The sequence below is a fragment of the Sus scrofa genome, chromosome 2 (assembly GCF_054392235.1).
Source record: "Sus scrofa isolate SSC_HxYL_T2T_F1_AM1 chromosome 2, Sscrofa_HxYL_maternal_Yorkshire_Landrace_v2.0, whole genome shotgun sequence".
Lineage (NCBI taxonomy): Eukaryota > Metazoa > Chordata > Mammalia > Artiodactyla > Suidae > Sus > Sus scrofa.
Genome location: NC_139384.1, coordinates 41,747,139 through 41,764,767, shown reverse-complemented (window position 1 = coordinate 41,764,767; position 17,629 = coordinate 41,747,139). Strand labels below are relative to the sequence as shown.

At 40.0% G+C, this 17,629-nt stretch overlaps 1 protein-coding gene across 4 annotated transcripts in view; it reads left to right on the top strand.

The window, feature by feature from the left end:
• Positions 1-17,629, top strand: part of NELL1 (neural EGFL like 1) — a 945,951-nt gene that overhangs the window by 137,073 nt on the left and 791,249 nt on the right. For all 4 annotated transcript variants that reach the window (XM_021085298.2, XM_021085297.2, XM_085011744.1 and 1 more), the window contains exon 4: positions 13,381-13,551. In XM_021085298.2, the coding sequence (XP_020940957.1) occupies positions 13,381-13,551 (171 nt within the window). The remainder of the gene's footprint in view (positions 1-13,380; positions 13,552-17,629) is intronic.

Genomic DNA, 17,629 nt, shown 5'->3' with positions numbered 1-17,629 from the left:
GGTTTCTTCCCTTGCTAGTTGAAGATAATGATAGTTCCTTATTCATAGGGTTATTCTAAGAAGCCACTGCAATATTGTATACATGGTACTTATCAAGCTTGTGTGTGGTAAGAACCTAAAAAATGTTAGCAATTATTATGAACAGTATCATTATTTAAATGGTGCTTTTACTATATTACTTTCTTGACAAGGTACTTTTATTTTCTGCAACATTGGTCCTCAACTTCAATATCAAAGTAGTTTGATATATAAAAATAAGCTGTGAGAGGTGCCATATGTAATTTATTGTTGTTAATAAAACCTAGAGATTTATTAAGGTACTCATTAATTTATTCCAAAAATATTAAGTCTGTATGCTAGGCCCTATGCTAGACTCTGAAGATGCAATGGAGAACAAATGCATACACAGTCTGTGTCGTGGAGTATTCAGTCCAGTGAGATAGGTAGAGCTTTATAAAATAAAGGTGATACTTAAGGGGAGAGTGAAGGATGAGTTGAAGTTAACTAGGTAAAGCTTGGCAGTTAATGTTCCAGGTGTCAGTGGCAGAATGTTCAGGCACCTTGTGGTAGGGAACATGTTATGTCTGAAGCCTTGAAAGAAGTTTGATGTGGAGAGTGTACAAGAGCAATGAGAAGTCATTCATCCCAACCAACCCACCCCCAAGCTTAAAATCCATCTGTGACTTCTCACTGATACTGAGCTTTAAGACTAGAATTCTTAAACATGGCCTTCAAGAACCTACCTATCCATTTTTTCAGCTTATGCACTCTTCACCTCATGATTTTAAAGATCTGTCTCTTCTATTGGATCAGAAGTTATGTCTTGAGCTCACTGAATTTGAAGGATTCAGGTGCAATTGTCAAGTAGACAGTTGGCTGTAAAAGTATACAGCTTAGAAGACAGGTCTAGCGTGAAGATAGAACTTTGTGATTCATTTATGTTAAAAAGTACCCTAACATGACAGAATGGGGTCAGAGTACACCAGAGCCACTTACTTGATGTGCTTTCTAAGAGGGGAGAGAAGGGACTGGAGTTAGCAGTAACATACTAGAAATTGACACCCATGGGAATGTTTCATGCCTATGAACATCACCTACCTATTACCATAGCAGGAAATGGTTTGAGAATCACTAGGATAAAAAACAAATGTCAGAGATTGGGTCTATGAATATAACCCCAGTTTACCCTTCTGGTTGTTGTCCATCTCTGCTTCTGTCCTCTCTGCACATGTCCTCAATTCACACGTCCTGGAATATTACTCAGCCATAAAAAAGAATAAAATAATGCCATTTGCAGCAACATGGATGGATCTAGATATTATCATACTAAGAAAGTCAGACAGACAAATACCATGTGATATATGGAATCTAAAAAAATGATACAAATGAACTTAGGTATAAAATAGACTTAGATGTATAGTCATAGAAAACAAACTTATGATTACCAAAAAGGAAAGGTGTGGGGAGGGATAAATTAGGAATTTGTGATTAATATATACACACTTATATATGTAAAATAGACAACTAATAGTATGTACTGTATGGCACAGGGAACTATATTCAGTATTTCATAATAACCTATAAGGGAAAACAAGCAGAAGAAGAATATATATAAATGATTCAGTTTTATATATATATATATATACACACACACACTTTGCTAAGTGATTCAATTATGTGTATGTATATATATACATATAAATATATATAAAATGGAATCATTTTGCTGTACACTTGAAACTAATACAACATTGTAAATCAACTATACTTCAATAAAAAAGTAAAATCACTAAGCATATATACGAGAAGTAAATAAATAAATGGATGGTGGATCATGGGAGGTTTTAGTAAGTATGGGGAAGAGACTGGAATGGCCTATGTAATAGTGTATTAGAGTTTAAGACATTAGTATAAAGTTGTATTTAGCTTAATTTAGATGTAGATATATATGTATAGAAATAGATATATAGATATGTATACGTACTGCTTATTACAACACATATATTTCTTAGTTCTATTAGCACCGAGCCTAAAAACAACGTCACAGTAGCAATGAGCACTCTAAGTGTTGAGATCTTGGCTTCTAATACCATTGTCCAAAAAAAACCCCCAGACAGTTCTTCTTGGAGAAATGGCTGATTTTAGAACTGGGCAGAAAACACATAAGACAAGCCTTAAGTATCTCGAGTAATAGAAACTAAGGAAGTGGTCAAAACAATAAAACTGAGAAACTGCAAGTGATGGGAATATGATAAAGGGGCATAGGAACCAACTGAGAAAACTTACAATGGCAAGAACTGGAGAAATTTAAGGACAAGATAAAGGAATATTGGATAATAATCCAAAGTATGAAATGATAACCCATGAGTACACTTAAATAAATGTTTGAATAAATTGATGGACTGAATAGACCTCCCTCGGAGTAGGATTACAAATGATGTATGTGGATACTCCACCCTCAGGGAAGTGGAGCATTACTCCTTAAGTGTGGACTGCACATAGGGACTTCCTTCCAAAGAAACACAGTATGAAAAGGGGGAGGGGAGGACTAACTTTACAGAGGAGAAACCTGACCGATACTACTCAGCCAGGTAGGTTAACATCAACAGCGATAAGTCATGTTCGTGGCTTGATTCCTTGATATGCTATGAGAATTGCGTTTCACCTCTGTGGCCTTCCTTCCCAAAATCCAAACCCAAGTCTAAGTATGAGAAAAACAGACAAATCCCTGTTGTGGGAAATTCTACAAACTATCTCATCAGTGCTTCTAAAGGTTCCCAAGGTCATAAGGCAAGTCTGAACTGCCACAGCTAAAAGGGATCTAATGAGACATACCGACTGAATTTAATGTAGTGTCCTGGATGGGATCAGGGAACAGAAAAGGGATATTAGGTAAAAACTAAGGTAATATGACTAAAGTATTGACTTGAGTTAACAATAATGGATCAGTATGGTTCATTAATTGCGATAAATGTGCCTTCTATACGAATATAAGATGTTAATAGGAAACTGGTTATGGGCTATAGAAAAACCTTGATGTCTCTGTGGTTTTTCTGAAAATCTATAACTATTCCAAAGATGGAAAGCTTTAGAAGGATACACAGGAGTGGTTACCTATGAGGAAAGTTTGGCACTAAGAAGATGGAGTATAGGCTGGGAAGGAAATTTTTCACTGAGAACCTGAGAGAGATACTTATTTTTGAACCATGGAAATAAAAAAAAAATTCAGTAAAGTTAAGAAAATTGAAGATTTTATATTTCCTGTCTGGGAATAATAATTGAATTGTTTAGAAAATCTTAGAAATGTTGATACTACTATATATATATGTTGGCCATTACTACAACTACGACTACTGATACTATTTTGGTTATTTTTTCTTAAATCTTGATATTTAGAAATACCTTAATTTAGAGTTCCTGGAGATCTGGAGCTGTCCCTTAGGCTTAAGACACAGTGTGGAGTTCCCATTGTGGCTCAGTGGGTTAAGATCCTGACATAGTGTCCACAAGGATGTGGCTTTGATCCCTGGCCTTGTTCAGTGGGTTAATGATCTGGTGGTGCCACAAGCTGTGGCATAGGTCTCATATGTGGCTTGCATCTGGTGTGGTTGTGGCTGTGGCTGTAGTCTGCAGCTGCAGCTCTGATTTGACCCCTTGCCTGGGGCCTGGGAACTTCTATATGCTGCAGATATGGCCATAAAAAAAAGAAAAAAAAAGATACAGTTGTGTGATTGAAGCTCCACTCCTTGGGCTTGGTTGCTTAGTAACTATTTATATTTCACTTTTCAAGGCTTTGGCAGTTAAATACTAATAATCTCCCTTTTGTTCCAGTAAACTAGCTTATCACTGATTTTAAGTTTCTTCTTTCAGTTGAATTTTGTTTTATCTTAAATTTTTCAAGTTTCAATGTCTTCTCTTCTGCGTCTCAGTTTCTAGGAAAGTTAGTACCCAGGCTTTGCTTCAGTAAGAATAGCAAGCCTGCTCCCATGCTTTTAAAGACTGTCATGGAACTGTTGTGAACAGGTGTGAAGAACCTTATTTTTATATTTCATTTTAACAGTGAAGGTTTTATTTTCAATAACGGAGGCATTTGTAATGCCGTCACCATTAATATCTTGCTAGATGTTTGCTAAGAGGATCAATTACAGAACTAATAGGTAAGTTTACAAGTGCAAATAAAACCTGGTGGTCAAGTCTAAACCAGGGAAAGGGGAATGCAGAGAACATTGTTGCTGAAAAAAGACAGGAGGTGGACTCTCATCAGCATCACTTCTTGGAGGCTGTTTACATGTGCAGAAAGAAATAAGGAAGGGGAATCCTCATTACTCTTGGGCACTCAGCATTTTCCAAATGTTCTGTCATTTTTTGCCCCTTAAATCTGTGAGGCAGGTGTTACTTTCTACTAGATGAAGAAAAAGAGGCTCAGAGAAATGATGTGTCTTGTTTGCATTTACACAGGGATGAAATGGCTGAGGCAGGGATTGAGCACCAGGTGGCTGGATTCTGAAGCCTTTTGTATACTAGGCTTTTTTCTTTCTTCTTCTTCTTCTTTTTTTTTTTTTTTTTTTTGATGTCTATCCTTTCTACTGTACACAGTGCTCTGAATAAAGGAGCCAGAAGTTGGGATTCATGGGAATTAGCCCAGGTAAATTAGAACTTGGTTTTAAATTAGATAGCTTTTAGTAGACTAGGAGAGAACTTGGGACTAGAACCCACTGAAGATACCTGATTTATAAAAGGACCACCAACTTCTTCTGTTTCACTGAATGTAATGTTTGAGGCCAAAATATTGGGACCTGATATTAGAAAAATAAAGAGTTCGTGAGAAAGATACCAATGTATTCTTTTGGTATTTATTTCTCTAAATAGCTCCTGAAACCCATGCATTTTAAAAGAGATGATTTATTGATACTGTTTTAGCTGCATTTTCTGGGCAGAATTCCATGTTTGATTTTAGAAGAAAATGCAGTTATAAGTCTGTGGGTCTGCAGGCAGAAAATTGGCACTTTGAGGTTTCAGCAACTGGCAATGTGTAGGGACATACTTCTATGAGTGTTTCAATTTTTAAAGGTATAAAACCTATATACCCTAAGTTAGAGTGTTCCAGTTTCCCCTTCTGGTAACAAACCATCCCCAACTTAGTATGTTCACAGATTGTATGGGTCAGGAATTTGGACCCTGTCCAGAGAGGGATGGCTTTATTCCACAATGTCTGTGGCTTCAGCTAGGAAGAGAGGATAGCTGGGGAAACCATCTGGAGGTGTTTTCAGTCATATGTCTCGTATTTTTACTGGTTGTATGGCTGGGGTCTATCCTGGTGGTTGGAGGTGTTCATCAGAGGACTGATATGTAGTCTCCCCAGAATGGGCTGGGCTTCCTCACAGCATGGTGGCATCAGAGTGGTCAGACTTCTTACATGGTGACTCAGGTCTTCCAGTTCAAGACCTCTGGCAAATAAGACAGAAACTGGACCATGTTTTATGACCCAAACTTGGACGTCATCAATAAGAATCACTCTTGCTCTTCAAGGGCTGACAAGCCTACCTAGTGGATTCAAGGGTAGGGGGCATAAATCCCACCTTTTCAATTGGAAACCTGTCAAGATTATGTGGTAGGAGACCACTTGAGGTGGACAATGTCCTTGTGGGTCTTTTTTTTTTTTTTAAATATCATTTGCCAGAGTATTTGGCTATATAGTGCAGGTTATCTGTTTCGTACAGGACTGGAGTTGACCGTATGCATGCCTTCTGCCATTTCTTTCTATTTATAGTCTAGCAGTAGTGTCATGTCCATGGTTACTTCTCCGTTTTTTGCCTTTCCTGAGTTTCATGCTCCTGTACCTCTCTTTAAAAAGTCAAGGTAGTCCAATAACCTCTAAATCTCTGTGGATTAACAGTGACGCTTTATTTTTATTTAGCCCCAGGGTAGTGTTAGTCTGGGTGAAGAATGGTGTCCATGCTCCCTGCAGCCATGTGAGGACCCAGACTTACTCCATCTAATGGCACCACCACCTACCAAAGCCTCAGAATCATCTGTTAGCACCTCTGCAGCTGGCATGGTGAAGGTACCCCTCTCTTGCCTGCCTGGCGCTGGTCATACATGTCACCTCTACTCATGCTTTGGTCATATATATCAGTTCTGTTCATGTCTTATTGGTGACAGCTAGTCATTATATAATTCCCCCCCTAGATTCAAAGGCACTGGGAAATATAGTCTGGTGCGTGCCAAGGAAGACAGGTGGGGTGTGAATATTAGCTACGTCTCCTATATTGGTCACATCTGCCATCTCCTATCCTCTCTCCTCCAGGCTGCTAAGGAGCCTGGAGCCTAAGTACTGCCGGAAGAATCAAGCACAGAATGAAACTAACTGAGCAACTGGTTTTTCAGCTTCTTTTCAAGTGTACCAGTTGACAAAGTAGCATTATGAATTATAGGAATTTAGACCTGAGATTATTAGGGATTATTTAGTTCAGTGGCTTAAAACGATTTTTGGAAGCAGATTGCTTTTATCCAAACAATCTTAGGGGAAACTCCAATTTATATAACAGATAAGAGTGAGGCTGCTCTGGTTAAAAAGACACTGCATCCCCACACTTTTCCCTCTGCTGTAGACCCTAAGGCTTTTCCAAGGAATCCAGGGCTCTATGGATCAGATCTATGCACTTTATTAAACAGACCTGAGAAACCGAGGCACAGAGAGGCAAAGACATTTATGCCAAAGATTAGGTGGTTTGTCTGTAGCAGATTGAGGGTTGAAATCAAGTCTTGGGATCCTTGCACCAGAGCTCTTTGTACTGCTATTTAGTTAAAAATTGTGCCATTGCCTCTTTTCAGTGTACATAGTCCTTGAGACTCCTCGCTCCAGGTAGGACATTCTACCTTACTAGTGTTTTTAGCTGCTTTTCTTCATTGTCTCAGCAGGAGGCAAAGGTCCATGAGGGGGACAAGAGCTTCTCTAGGAAGAGCTATAGTATTTCTCTTCACAGATAATGATTTTTTCATGGCATGAGAAACGGGGGCTTGCACTTGAGTCAGCAGGGAGATGCCGTGGCATCGTGGGGACCAGGGATGGGGGCTACCTGAATTCATCTGAACTCTCTTGCCCTCTGACCCAAATATGATCATGCCAATGTGTCTGGAGGGGAGCATAGGGTGTTGGAAACAACCTGGGCTCTGGAATTCATCAGACCTGGACTTGAATCTTAGGAGTTCTGTCACTTGGGCAAGACACTCTCAATTTGAGCCTCAGGTTTCACACTTAGGATGTGAATTGAATACTGGCATTGAAGATTGTTGGCAGCATTGGAGGTGATGTATTGGAAACATCTTACACAGTAGAAAGTAATGGGATGTTGCCGTTGGGAGCATCTACTTGGCGTCTACCAGAGCCACATGTACATCAGAGTTCCGTCACCCGTATGAGCTTCACATCTTAACTTTCTTTTCTGTGAAATGAGGTAGTAGTTAAAAGCATAGACTTGGGATGCTGCATAAAGCAGGAACCCTGGAGCCAGACTCTTTTCATTGGAATCCTAGTTCTGCTCTTACCTAGCTGGCTAGCCTTGGGAAAGTTACTTGATCTGTTTCTTGGCTTCATTTTCTATAAAATGGGGATGGTAATAGCTGGTAACATTTGAGGTTGCAGTGAAGATTAAATGAGTACATATTTGTAGAGTAATGCCTGGCACGTAGCGCTGTGGAAATGTTAAAGCAAATAACAGGTAAACATCTCACAGGGTGCAGTAGGGATGGTTTTGATATGAAATGCCAAGGCCTGCAGTCATTCCCTGGCAATAAGCAACATACCTATTGGCTATTATTGAATAAAAGTTAGCTAAATTGTTAAAGGCAGAATTTATCTTTCCTGGGTCCTACAGAATTCTGGGCACTATGCTGTTTTCTTTAATCATTATGTTTCAGGATTGGGGGGAGCAGTGCACCCAGGTGCTTCTGGTGATGATTTGTTTCCCCTCAGAGAAAGTAGCTAGCAGCATGCCTGGCTTTATCCTTGTCCCAGTAATCTCTGCCAGGGATGTACACTGGGTAGATGTGGCCTTGTTTCCCAAATGCATTTTGCCTTGACCTCCCCACCCAGACTTCTGGGAAGTAGTTGATTGATTAGGGGCACAGGGAGACTGCAGTTGGAATGTAAGCAGTCACTGCACTAACTCTGCAGCTCTTTGGGTGTGAGGTGTTTGTCCAAACAGTCAACATACATCCTTGTGGAATTGCTGGAAAATAGACTTTCATAGAAATGTTTTACTTTACTAATGCATTAGTATTCCATACCATGTAAAATTAACTTTTATCGTTTTCAACCTAGTATACAGAGGAAATACACTCTTCCAGCAATAAACACGTCAACTTTTTTTTTTTTTTTTTTTAGGGCTGTAGTCACAGCATATGGAAGTTCCCAGGTTAGGGGTGGAATCGAAGTTGCAGCTGCTGGCCTATGCCACAGCCATAGCAATGCCAGATCTGAGCTTCGTCTGTGACCTACACTGCAGCTCAATGGCAACACTGGATCCTTAACCCACTGAGCGAGGCCAGGTATCAAACCCGGGTCCTCATGCATCCTAGTCGGGTTCATTAACTGTTGAGCCATGAAGGGAACTCCAACACTTTGACCTTTTGAGTACTGTGGTCATCCTATCTATCTGAATTCTCAAAAAATGGATTGCTTGGTATAAGTTTTTAGGAAAACAACAATCATTTTGATAATGGTAACTTGGTTGATTGTGATCCACCTATATTATTTGGAATTTTTGTTCCTGAATTTTATTTATGAGTATAATGTGGGTTTCAGGTAGTTTTGTGAAATGTGACTTCAGTTCATGGAAACTGATTGTTTCTAATATTTGGAGTGGGCTTTGGAAAACTATGTATACTGATGCATAAGTACACAAAGGCTTAGGTTTAAAAATATCAGCTATAGACTAGTACCCATGAAGATACAGGTTTGATCCCTGGCCTTGCTCAGTGGGTTAAGGATCTGGTGTTGCTATGAGCTGTGGTGTAGGTTGCAGACGCAGCTCAGATACTGCGTTGCTGTGGTGTAGGCTGTCAGCTACAGCTCTGATTTGACCTCTAGCCTGGGAACCTCCATATTGCCCCAAGTGCGGCCCTAAAATAAAGAAAAAAGAAAAAAAAAGAAAAAGAATACTGAGTTATATAAATACAGGGTGGGAAAGATTCACTCTCACAGTATTCGTGTCAGAAGACTTGTGGTGTTAGAGGTTTGGAAGTCAGGGTGAGTACTGGGATGCACTAAGGGTTGTGTGCAGCCCAGAGGAGGTGTCTTGATTCCTGGATGCTGTATCCATCCTAGCATACCTGAGAGCATGGTGACCAAGTCAGGAAAGGATCCAGAAAGAAGGTTTAAGACAGCATTCTTGACCAGGAAGGCCTTTTAGTCTAGGTGGGGGACAGGAATATAAAAGCTAGAGCTGGAGCTGCTTGTTCTGAAAGAGAAAACCTCTGTGGTGAATATCATTGCTGTTTACAAGTATTTGTAGGGTGAACAGGTTGTTCTGGGAGCCAAGACAGTTCACTGGAACAGCACACTTGGCTGAAGTCCCAGACTAAGGGGAGAAATGCTGCTGGCCAAATCTGGCTAGTATTTTCATTACCCATACAGCTGACCCCTCCCATTAAACTCCCAGGAAGATCCTAAAGCACTTGAGGCCTGAAGAGAGAGGACTGGTCAGGGCAGAGAGCTCCTCAGACATTGGTTTCCTATCACCTCTAGTGCCCTTCCTTCCCCTGCAAGCACCGCATAGCTCTTAGTTGCTCACAGCATTACGTTTCTGCTTCCTCACCATGAACACCTGGCCAAGAGGTGAAGCAACACCTGGCACTTGACAACAGGGCTCCTTAAACTTGAATGTGTTGGTGCATCATCGGTGGATCTTAATTAAAATGCAGATTCTGATTTCAACTAGGGCCCCACAATCTGAATTTGCACAGGTGATGATACTGCTTGTTAGTGGACCAGACTTGGGTAACAAGATGCTACTGCAAGTCACATGAGTCTTCCCTTCAGGCTCTAGACAAATGCCCTCAGGCCACCTGGCCAACTCTTTCATGTTGCTCTCAGGACTGAGCCTCGCATCTGTATTAGCAGAGCATCACTGCCTGGAGATTCGGACTTTTTCTTTTCCCAGTGCTCATGAAAGACTTTTTAACTTAGCCATGTGGTTTTTTGGTTGTCTCTAGGGCCACTTCTGTTATCTAACATTTTTAAAAAATTGCCTGAGAGAATTCTCAGGCCATAAGATTTAGCCCTGTCTGTAGGCTGGAAAGGCTGGGGAATTATCACCTATAAGCAGTTTTTGACCCTTAACTTTTTCTTTTTTTTTATTAAATTATAGTTGATTTACTGTGTTGGACCAATTTCTGCTGTGCAGCAAAGTGACCCAGTCATACATATATATACCTTCTTTATCTCATGTTATCTTCCATCATGTTCTATCCCAAGAGATCGGATGTAGTTGTAAAAACATATCATCTTGACTTTCATACAGGTTGTCTGCGATAACAGCAGTATTTGTATGTGTACTTGATGTTGTCAGATAGTTCACCCCAAGACACAGGTATCTTTGCCTAACATTAGGGCAGATTTCTTTTCTCCAGACTGGATATTTGTGATTGCCTCAAGGTACTCACTTACTCCAATTCATCATAAAGTGATCTTTAAAAGATCAGTTTAGAATACTTTGAGCACTTGCTCACATGAGAATGTAACCCCCAGAAATAATAATTAAATCTGGTTAAACATTTATGCCTCCCCCCACCTCCTTTTTTTGATTCAAGTCACCTGAGTATTTTTGATTGTGATTGATTGAGGGCCTTTCAAGGGCATGTCCCTTTCCCCAGCAGTAGCTTTTTGGTCAAAATAGTTTGTAAGAGTTCTTATTATGTATTAATCTTGGTAAGGTCTCAAGTATCAGATCATGCTGCTTTTCTATACAGGAGCTATGTGGATTTGGGCAAAGGTACTTAATATCTCTGATCCTCTGAACTCATTATAAAATAGTGATAATAATATTTACCTTGAAGTAGTTAAGTGAGATATTTATGAAAGCGCTTGGCCCATTTCCAGCACATGGTAGTCACTGATGAAATAACAGCTTCACTTCTCATTTATTTCTCCTATTCCAAGTTCTAGATTGTTTTGTTTTGTTTTTGGTGGTGCTGGGGCGCATATATTTTATTTCCTTTTCCTCTAGTCTCAAAGTGTCTTGTGAACAGGATCTGTATTTTAAATCCTACTTTAGCTTTTCACTGTGTGTTCAGTAATGATATGTTGAATGAATAAATGAATGACCAGATAATCTCTAAGGTTTTTCTGACCTTTTAAATCCTCTGGTTGTTCGATTCTTCCAATGTTCTGGCAGCTTAGAAAAAAAACTGGAGAATTCTCTTAAAATAAATGTCTTCTAGGTTAAGGGATTTCCTCCTTAGCAGTTGTAAAAAAATGTATTATATTTATTATTGCTAGTATGTATGTACCTGGGCTCAGGAGCCAGCTGCAATAGTTGAAGTAATCTCTGTAGTTTATGATCTTGGGCCAGATTCTTTATGGAGTGCAGATGAGGTGGGTCAGGGGCTGGTCTTTTTTTTTTTTTTTTTCTCTTGTATAATGATTTTTATTTTTTCCATTATAGCTGGTCTACAGTGTTCTGTCAGTTTTCTATTGCACAGTAAGGGAAGCTGGTTACAAGTAAATGTATACATTCTTTTTTCTCATGTTATCATGCTCCATCACAAAGGACCAGACAAAGGGGCTGGTCTTGACTTTATTTCCCCTGTGATACTCTCTTGGGAAGATCTCTGTGAAAGATGAGTAAGAAACATACATTTGTTTTCATACGTGATGTGAGGTTTGGAAGTCATTTGTAAGATGCATTTTGTGTTGTAGATTAAATATGCTTGGGCTGGTGGGTTCAGGCCAACTCAGTGGATTAGAGGAAAAGCAGTAGTTTCTTCAGAATCTTGGCATTGAGCATGGTTCCCGACTAGACAAGCGTTTTTTTTTTTTTTTTTTTTTTTTCTCTTTCTCTTTTTAGGGCTGCACTTGCAGTATGTGGAAGTTCTCAGGCTAGGGGTTGAATTGGAGCTGCAGCTGCTGGCCTATACCACAGCCACAGAAACACCAGATCTGAGCCACATCTGCAGCCTACACCACAGCTCACGGAAATGCCAGATCCTTAACCCAATGAGCAAAGCCAAGGATTGAACCTATATCCTCATGGATACTAGTTGGGTTCATAATCCTCTGAGCCACAATAGGAACTCCCTAGGTGAGTCGTTTTTGAGTTGTCTGTATGAATGGGAGATAGTGGCAGCTGAGGTCATCTTTATCATGTTATCTGAGATGGGCACCGAACTGGCAGAAAGTACAGAGTCTGTAAAATCTAGGCCTGAATTGAAATCCTGGCTTGGGCATGTTATTTAATTCCAGAATCTAATATCAGTATAGTAGGTTTTTTGCGGATGATAAATTAGATGATATATGTCAAATGCTTAGTGTAGTGCCTGCTGTGACATTGGGCCCTATTTGGTGATGGCCATAGCGACACATTTCAGAAGGGACACGGAGGAGTCTAAATAGGTCTGCCACTCATGAAAGTATCAGCCCTGGTATGTGACTGAGGAGTGTTCCAAAGTGGCCTGCTGTCTTTTGTGACTAAAGTACAGACTGCAGTGGTGGTGCTGGGAGTTTTTCATGGATCTGGACAATACGATAACAGTCTGGGGGAAAGAAAAACTCAATTGCATGTTTCATTCCATGACAGTTTGAAATACTGATAGGTATGTGAGTAGCTTCATAATTTCCTCTCCTGTTGATTACCTTGGAGTTGTTTTTCATTTACAGCTTCTTGTCCAAGGGGGAAGTTAAAAAAAAAAAAAAAAAAAAGCAAAGAAAAAGCCCTACTGATCTTTTTTCTGACAGTTTATTTCAATCCCTGATATTTAACATCACTTCCATTTTCCTTTAATTCTTAAAAAAGTAAAAATGGCAGTAGTAAAAAAAAATCAATAAATCCATTCCAATGTGCATGGCCTTTTTTAGACAATGGAAATTTATGAACTATACCTAAATGACACCACACTAAGGTCATTGTTGTTTAGCTTGTGGTCTGTCACTTCACCGTGGATCAATCAGTCTTTGTTTCAGGGCTCAAGCTGTCACTGTGAGGGTTCTCAGACAATAGGTGAATCAGGTTCCATACTATACAACTGATTTGGGGCTGTGGTTCTTTGCATCACAGTTTAGGGAATTTTAGACTCTGGGAATGCTGGTAGTGAGGACTGATGTTGGCTCTGATATCCAGAAGTAATGTAAAAACATGTTTATTTGCTTTGTTTTCCATACAGCTATTTTGAACTGGAGAGCAGTGGTCTGAGGGATGAGATTCGCTATCACTACATACATAATGGGAAGCCCAGGACAGAGGCCCTTCCATACCGGATGGCTGACGGACAGTGGCACAAGGTCGCACTGTCAGTTAGTGCCTCCCATCTCCTGCTCCATGTCGACTGCAACAGGTATGTCTTTGCCTTTGATCTTTTGTGATTCTGCCCTTGAAATCAAGCAATGGGGACAGGCAAAAACCAACCCCCTCCAAGCTTTGCTGGGAAAGAAAAACCAAGGGACCCGAAGAGTCATTTAACCTACCGAATGGGCCATTAGATGCACTGAAATGACCAACTGTAATAGGCTAAGAAAACAGTTCATTAAAAGGAAACCATATCCAGTGATTAGGAAAAAAATGTACCAAAGGTTGATTACAGATTGGGGAATATTAAGTGCACCTCAGTGTACTCCAGGCGCCGGCTGGAATTCCATGGAGCTGTGATCACAGTTAACTGTGATGTATTGTTGTTGAGTTCGTTCCACTTGGAAGCTATTGAGCCAGTCTACCTTTGAATGAATCTCAGAAGCCTGTGCTACTGGAGCAGCTAATTCTATTTCACTTCATCAAGCACAGCTTTGCTTGAATATTTTTTCCAAATGGAAACTTCTTAAAGAGGCTGTTCTTTGACTCTTTTGGAAATGATGTCACTTATCCTCTGCAGTGGGATGAGCCTTCCATCTTGCTTGAGGATGGCAGGACTATTTTGAAGTCAGGAGGGGGTTCATAGGAGGTTGTGGGTTGAGGTGGGAAGGACATATTGTCTCTCATGTCCCATCACTGGGGGAAGTTTACTGCCCACTGAAGAAAGGACACTATTGGTCTCTGATGGATCACTAGTGGCTGGACAGCTGGATGATGGCGTTCAAGGAGAATGCTTTGATTTCTCCAGAACCCACCAAAAGTCCCCTGGATAGTGATCTGAGTCCTATTATAGAGAATTTTTTGCATCGCAAGGTACCCATGAATTGTTACTTCTCATTGATGATACTATCAAAGTTAAAATGATTGTTCAAGTTTGGAGATACCTTAGAAATCTGTACATAGAACTTCTGTATGACCCCGCAATCCCACTCTTGGGCATCTATCCGGACAAAACTCTACTTAAAAGAGACACATGCACCCGCATGTTCATTGTAGCACTATTCACAATAGCCAGGACATGGAAACAACCCAAATGTCCATCAACAGATGATTGGATTCGGAAGATGTGGTATATATACACAATGGAATACTATTCAGCCATAAAAAAGAATGACATAATGCCATTTGCAGCAACATGGATGGAACTAGAGAATCTCATACTGAGTGAAATGAGCCAGAAAGACAAAGACCAATACCATATGATATCACTTATAACTGGAATCTAATATCCAGCACAAATGAACATCTCCTCAGAAAAGAAAATCATGGACTTGGAGAAAAGACTTGTGGCTGCCTGATGGGAAGGGGAGGGAGTGGGAGGGATTGGGAGCTTGGGCTTATCAGACACAACTTAGAATAGATTTACAAGGAGATCCTGCTGAGTAGCATTGAGAACTTTGTCTAGATACTCATGTTGCAACAGAACAAAGGGTGGGGAAAGAAAAAATGTAATTGTGATGTATACATGTAAGGATAACTTGATCCCCTTGCTGTACAGCGGGAAAATTAAAAAAAAGAAGAAAAAAAGTAAATTAAACCTAAAAATAAATAAATAAATAAATAAAATGATTGTTCAGCCATAAGACTTAAAGAACAGGCGTTCCGGGGGCAGCCTCCCTTCTGGCACCCAATAGGAGGGAACATAATCCAAAGTCAAGTCAACTCCAGGCTGCGTTTATGATGAGGAAATACTTAAATGTGCTTGCCACTCCAGCTCTGCAGAGAAGAGGATCTGGAAGGGCAGAGAACAGAAACTAGTGTCAGGCTTAAGGAAAGTTCCACCATCTTGAAGTGAATCTTGGTCCATTTTGATGTCACCTATTTAAGGTCCTTGCTGGATTTTCTGAAAAGTTGTGGCTTCAGCCTGATAAAATGTGTGTGCATGGACAAAGAGTCCATAGAAACTACAAGCTCCTTTTCACGCTGCAGTCTTGGGCGGGAGAGCCTGGATAAAGCCAGCCCTGGCCACTGTCTATCTGGGCCACTTTCTACCTTTAAATGCTTATTGGCTCCTTTAGTTCTCTAGAACTCAAGTGGCTTGTCAGGTAGCACTAATGTGCTGCTCTAATGGGAGAGCAGGAGGGTCCTGTATGTCCTTTTATGACACAAGCCAGAAGGAAGCCTCAAAGCTCTGGTATGGTAATTCTCAAATGAAAAGTCCTGAAGAAATGGCTATTTGCTTGCTATGCAATTTTTTGCTTTCTCCGTTCGAATGTTTTATCTTCTATGTCCCAATATTCTTCTCTCAAGAGAAGAGGAAAAAATGAGAGAGGCTATGTCTCTGCTCATTGAAAGTTTCCTGCCTTCACAAACTGTCTCATCCCATTAGGTATTCTTTTCTGCTGTCTCAGCCTCTTGTTATCCATGTAGATTTGGGTGTGTTAATTTCTTTGCATCTCAAGTTTTTTAATTTGTAAACTGGGAATACTAATACTACACATACTCATAGATGGGAATGTTAAATAAGAATTTATGTAAAGTGCTTTGGGTGGTTCCTGGCCTTTTGTGCCCAATACATGGTGGTGGGTGGCTATTAATATTTATTCGGCACATTTTTGGGGTCTCTTTGTCCCTAAAGTTTCATTTATTGTATGTCCTGGCCTCCGTAGCAGAAAAGTAGGGAGAGAACAGAAGAACTGGAACCCACAATATACTTTAGGCTCAGCCCCATTTATAAAGAAAGGATCAAGGGGATTCTAAATATTCTTTCCCTCCTCTTGAAATTTTTCTTACTTTGGTTTGTAGCATAGTGTGTTGTCCTTTATGTCAGATCTTGGAGGGAAAACGTAAAGTGGTTGCCAGTTAATGATTTATGGACCCAACAAAAGTGGGTATTTTGGATAGGTCAGGGAACGAGAGGCCTGGAATGACGGGGCCAGAAGAGAGTAAATTTTGATTTTGCTGTAGGAAAGGTCTAGACAGAATTCCCAAACCTGACTATACTTAAGAATTACTGAGGAACCTATAAAAAAGCATATGGTAACCAGGAGTCCTCTCTGACCTAGTGGATCAGAGTCCCTGAGAATGGGACTACATTCTTCACAAGCTCTCCATGTAGTTCTTAGGCAGGCAGGTTAGCCTTGGTGCAGGGACTAGCATTTCAAAACCACTGGTTTAGATTGAGGGTGGCAGAAGCTGGAGGATAGCCTTGGCTGCAACACATAGGTGAGGGTCCCCAGAAAACCAAATACTTGGTGCAGAATCCCAGGAAGGAGGAAGAAAAGTTTAAGGCGAGACTACTGTCTTGTATGCAAAACAAACATATCTTCACAAATTTATTCCTAGCCAACAGTGGCTGATTTTCGAGTGGTAGAAACTCTGGTCCATTTATCAAGTTGCTGGTGTAATACATCTTTTAAAAAAGAACAGAATAATGGCATTTGAAGCAACATGGATGGGACTAGAGACTTTCATACTAAGTGAAGTAAGTCAGAAAGAGAAAGACAAATACCGTATGATATCACTTAAATCTGGAATCTAATATATGGCAGAAATGAATCTGTCTACAGAAAATAAACTCATGGATTTGGAGAACAGACTTGTGGTTGCAAGGCAGAGGGGGAGGTGGAAGGAGTGGGATGGACTGGAAGTTTTGTGACTGTAGATACAAACTATTGGATTTGGAGTGGATAAGCAATGAGATCCTCCTGTATAGTACAGGGAACTATATCTAGTCACTCGTGATGGGACATGATGGAGGATAATGTGAGAAAAAGATTGTATGTGTAGGTATATGTATGTGTGTATAACTGGGTCACTTTGCTATACAGCATAAATTATGTTGTAAATCAACTATAATAGAAAAATAAAAATCAAAATTTTTTTAATTGAAATATACAATGTTGTTAGTTTCAGGTGTTCAGCAAAAGGATTCAGCTTAATCTTTTTTTAGATTCTTTACCCTTATAGGTTATTATAAGATACTGAGTATAGTTCCCTGTGCTATATAGTAGGTCCTTGTTATTTATCTATCTTATATATAGTACTATGAATATTGTCATCCCAAACTTCTAATATATCACCCTAACCTTTCCCCTTTGGTAATCACAAGTGTGTTTTCTCTGTGA